The 5,382-nt window shown below is 43.6% G+C and overlaps 1 protein-coding gene across 1 annotated transcript; it reads left to right on the top strand.

The window, feature by feature from the left end:
* The first annotated feature begins 1,443 nt into the window (after positions 1 to 1,443).
* On the top strand, positions 1,444 to 4,627 carry LOC122654730 (protein SIEVE ELEMENT OCCLUSION B-like). Its single transcript, XM_043848952.1, has 7 exons — positions 1,444 to 1,983; positions 2,081 to 2,191; positions 2,291 to 2,739; positions 2,875 to 2,984; positions 3,087 to 3,229; positions 3,336 to 3,827; positions 3,949 to 4,627. The coding sequence occupies exons 1-7, from the start codon at positions 1,462 to 1,464 to the stop codon at positions 4,564 to 4,566; spliced, it is 2,445 nt and encodes an 814-aa protein (XP_043704887.1). The 5' UTR covers positions 1,444 to 1,461; the 3' UTR covers positions 4,567 to 4,627.
* Positions 4,628 to 5,382: the final 755 nt, after the last annotated feature.

Raw genomic sequence — 5,382 nt, 5'->3', positions numbered from 1 at the left:
TGAATATCGGTTGCTTATGGAATTTTCTTAGGCCAAAGCAAGCTTGGTCCCACTTGTTCTTTCCTTGCTACTACAATGGTTTACCGGAGGCTGAAGAATGGATTCTCCTCCAACAGTTAACTTTCTGTACACAAAGGCATGGAAAATCATTCTTTAAAAAAAAAAAGAATAAAAAAAAAATCAGCAATTCTTCTTAATGAGAACACAATTTGGATCCCGTTTTAGTTGTAAGAAGAATCTAACCTTAAAACCGGACCAGATGGTTTTTCAAGGATCCGACTCTATTTCTGCCTGTCTAGTACTGCTGTGTGCCCCTATATACAAATGCGGTGGAAAGTACCATTTTACCCCCACTTGGATAAGGGTAAAGCAATACATTCTCCCTTGTTTGAGTGTTGTACGCAAACGGCAGTAGGGACAGGCGAAACTGCCACTACCTACTGTTTTGATGCATGGATTAATGTACCGAGAGTATCAAATGTTTCAATATCGCTAGCATCTGATATGATACTAATACAGATTAGGACTATTGACAAAAAATGGAGGCATTTTGCTGATACGACCTGATCCATATCATAACAGTATTGATATCGGCAATGACTGACTGATACATCCATTGCTACTGACACCTATAAGGCTATAACCTTGGTTTGGTTGTACATTGCACCCCATTTAAGCTGATGCTAGGCTTGCTAGCTAGCTAGACTGCTAATATGGTAAATGAGCTTTCTACCACCTATAGGAATTTAAGGTGCTAATTGAATTATATTAAGGAAACTTATTGGCCATGTGCTGGTGCAGGGCCACACAGCCTGGCAGCGATCCCCTCCTATATGATCATCGGTAAGAGACTAATAATAAAAGATCAATAACTGAAATCAATAACAAACCAAAACCGGTTTATCAGTTTCAATTTCCATTTTAAGGACCAATACATTATCGGTTGGATTTTGATCTAGACCAAATAGTACTAAGGGCCTAGTTCACTGTGACCAAAACTGAAGCAACCAGATCGTTGACACCCCATTGGCCCATTTGAAGCATATGTGTGGGACAGAAATAAAACCATCGACAGTGGGTACATCTTTCTTACTTGGTATTAGAATCTTTTGTGCATCAAATCTTCTTTACCACGAGATTATTAAATTCGGAAACGTTGCTTAGGGCCCCAATATTGAGACTTGACATTATACTTTTTAGATCAGCAAAGAGAACAATATATTTGCTTTGTGGGACCAGGGACCACTGACTAGCCCTACATAGACGTAAAGAAGTGGATTCACCCTTTGCTTTATTCCAAAATTTTCCTCTTCGAACCCGTCACCACGAGATGCATGGGGAAATCTTATTCTTTTTATGGCTATATAAGCTGGGGTACTTGGCTTGGGCAAAGTACCGAACAATTCATCCTCACCTTCATTCTTCTTGCATCAAGACAAAGAAGAAAACAAGTTTAGGACGATGGCAAGCACTCCTATTTCAAAGATGCCGCAGCAGCAACAGCAACAGCAGCCAATGTATCCTCAGCAACAACAGCAACAGCAACCAATGTATCCTCAGCCACAACAGCAACTGATGGTGCCGGCACCGCAGCCGCAACAACAACTGATGACGCCGCAGCCGCAACAACAACTGATAGCACCGGCGCCACAGCAGCAACTGCTGATGCCGCAGCAGCCGCAACAGCAGCAACTGATGGTGCCGCAGCAGCAGCGCCAACCACAGGTGAGGTTTAGTGATATGATGCAAGCGCCGGCGGCTCTTCTTCCCCCTCCTCCTGTATATGCCCCAAAGATGCAGCCGCAGAGGATGGTGAGGGGTGAGCGCCACATGTTCACCACCTCAGACGACAATGTGATGATGAAGCAGATCCATGCCACCCATGCTTATGATGGCCGCCAGGTAGAAGTCAGGCCCCTTCTCCAACTCATCGAGGAAATCCTCCAGCGCTCCACCACCACCACTCTCGATCGCGCTGTTCAAGTATTATCATCTTTTCTTGTCTCAATCTTTTTCTTTCATTCTTCCTTATGTTTTTAACGTTTGTACTCAACTTTGTATCATGAAAAAATGTCCTTAGGCCCCACTAGTTTCTTCACACATGGAGAGCTTGGACGAAAGGAGCCACCAGGACGCCTTCGTAGGCATGCTTGAAGCATTGGCTTACACCATACATAAGATCTCCTGCGAGGTTAGATAGAGCAAGCAATATATATACTCTCATGTAAAACATTCACTTGCACGGAGGCACTCACATTCGTGTTCTTCTTTTCCTTGTTTACCATGGCAGATATCGTGCAAGTGCTCTGGGGGTGGGGATGCTCACTCGACAACAGTGGCACTGTTCAGTACCCTATCAAGCTTCTCCTGGGATGCGAAGGTAGTGCTAGCTTTGGCTGCCTTTGCCGTCAATTATGGGGAGTTCTGGCTGGTGGCGGAACTCTATGGGACTCACCCGTTAGCCAAGTCCATAGCGCTGCTGAAGCAATTACCTGACGTATTTGAGCAGTCGAACTTGTTAAGGCCCAAGTTTGAAGCGCTGAGGGATCTTATCAAGGCCATGCTTGACGTGACCAAGTGCATCGTTCAGTTCAACGAGCTGCCATCTCAGTACATCTCCGCCGACCAACCTCTCATGTCGGTGGCCGCCACCCACATCCCCACTGCTGTTTACTGGACCATTAGGAGCGTCGTCGCCTGTGCATCTCAGATCATTGGCCTTATTGGTTTGGGTCACGAGTATGTCATTTTCTTCTCCCTTTCTTCCGCCTTCATTGTCCATATATATATATATATATCCCCTCTTTTAGAGGTTTTTCCCCCCCCCCCCCCTTCAATCTGATTCTCTGCTACGATCGACCACTACAATTACAGATATATTCCTTCGACCTCTGAAGCTTGGGAGCTGTCCAGCTTAGCACACAAGATGAAAAACATACATGAACACCTTACCAAGCAACTAGCTCTTTGCTATCAGTACATTGGTAAGTGAATCAACAATAAAGATTTAATAAGAACCAGGTTTAGTTGATTGAATTGATGATGTTCTAATTTTTCATTTTTTCGATATTGTCGTGGTGGTGCAGATGAGAAGAAACACGTCGAAGCTTTTAACACGCTTATACGACTCTTCGAAACTATCCATATTGACAACCATAAGATTCTCAAGGCATTGATTTACGCCAAGGATGATATGCAACCACTTCTTGAAGGCTCCACTAAGAGAAGGGTACGTTTGAGTTCTGTTCCTTTGCTAGTTTCACCTTATTGCTCCTGTGTTTGCTTTGTATGTAAATGTTTTTTGTTTTTTTTTTTTTTTTTTATGACACAAGCAGGTTGGCGTTGAAGTACTGAGAAGGAAGAATGTGTTACTGCTGATATCGGACCTAGACATCTCCCAAGAAGAACTCTCGATTATGGAACAGATGTATAAGGAGTCCCGTGAGCAGCCATCTAGGCCAGAGTCTCAATACGAAGTGGTGTGGCTCCCCATAGTGGACAGGACTCTCCCATGGACCGACGCCAAGCAGAGAGATTTTGATCGATTGCAGGTGAATATGCCGTGGTACTCGGTGCATCACCCTTCCTTGATCGATCCAGCAGTGGTCAAGTACATCAAGGAGATGTGGAACTTCAACAAGAAACCAATCTTGGTTGTGTTGGACATACAAGGCAGGGTTGTGAACCCCAACGCTCTCCACATGTTGTGGATCTGGGGAAGCCTTGCCTTCCCTTTCACCAGCATGAGGGAGGAAGCCCTATGGAGGGAAGAAACCTGGAGACTTGAACTCTTGGTTGATGGCATTGACCCACACATATTCAATTGGGTAAACACCAAACCTAATAACAAACATCATATCATAATTATAACAACACTTTCTTTTCTTCTTCTTCTTCTTCTTCTTACACAATTGGGTTTCATTGATTCTTGACGTTTGTACGTAACAGATAGTGGAAGAGCGATTCATTTGCCTGTATGGAGGAGAAGACATAGATTGGATAAAGAAATTCACGACGACGGCAAGAGCGGTGGCACAGGCAGCACGTATCCCATTGGAGATGGTTTACGTGGGGAAGAGCAACCCAAAGGACCGAGTGAAGAGGAACATCAACATCATCACTACAGAGAAGCTAAGCCATTGCTGGCCAGACCTCACATCCATCTGGTTCTTCTGGATTCGACTGGAGAGCATGTGGCACTCCAAGATGCAGCATGGCAAGACCATCGATAATGACCGCATAATGCAGGGTATCATGACAATGCTCACCTTCGATGGCAGCGAGCAAGGATGGGCATTGATCAGTAAGGGATCGGCAAACATGGTCAAAGCCAAGGGGGAAATGATGTTGAACTGCTTCCAGAAGTACGATGCGTGGAAGGAAAACGTTGACAGTAAGGGTTTCATTCAGGCACTTGATGATCACCTGCAACAGCTGCACACTCCGCATCACTGCAGTCGCCTCATCCTGCCGGGGTCCGTCGGAAGGATCCCCGAGGTGGTGGTCTGTACCGAGTGTGGCCGCCCCATGGAGAAGTTCCTCATGTACAGCTGCTGCACTGATTAGCTGCGCGCCTCTCCATCATCACCGCTACTGCCACTCCTACCTCTACCATACGATTACTACTCTATGCGACTACGGCTATACAGCAACACCCTATAACATGAATGTTGGGTGAGCAAAACCCTCTGTGTGAATTTTTTTTTCTTTTTTGGGGGAACAACCTCTGTGTGCTTTTTTTTTTTCCGGGTGAGACAACCTCTGTGTGCTTTAATAAATAATAACATGATATAAAAATAATTCATTTTAGTAGTATATTAATATGGTTTGCATTAAAGTTTAATAATCAGGTGTGGGATTAAATCTGATTCAATCCACTCTGAATCAATTGCAATTATCCTCAAATCGGTCGGACTCAGATCTACTAGGTCACACATGGTAAAATCAAAGCTATAAATGTTTTAATATAAAAAACATATGAAATGACCTTGTTGCCTTTCTATTTATGAAATTAATTTGTTAGAATTGGGATCCCCTTCAATGACATTTCACCATCAGAGCCGATCTCACACCATCCATGGAGGGTTCCTTTATACCACTTGCTCAAAGAACTGCACCCTAGCTCTCCAACATAAAAAATCAATGGTAATGTAAATTTCAATTTTTTTTTAAAAAAACAAAAAAATTAGATACAGAGAGGAAGAGCTAACATGATGACGGGGCATGTGACAAAAAAATTTGATTATGAAATTTGAGACACAAACAAACTATGAAGAAGATTGTATTGATATCAAAATTGGGTGTAAACTCTCCAGTTTTACAAGCATAATAATTATGGAACTACAACCTCTCTGATTGATGGTCTACACCAAATTAAAGGTA

Source organism: Telopea speciosissima, chromosome 3 (genome assembly GCF_018873765.1).
Source record: "Telopea speciosissima isolate NSW1024214 ecotype Mountain lineage chromosome 3, Tspe_v1, whole genome shotgun sequence".
Taxonomy (NCBI): domain Eukaryota; kingdom Viridiplantae; phylum Streptophyta; class Magnoliopsida; order Proteales; family Proteaceae; genus Telopea; species Telopea speciosissima.
This window is presented reverse-complemented; position numbering and strand designations above follow the sequence as displayed.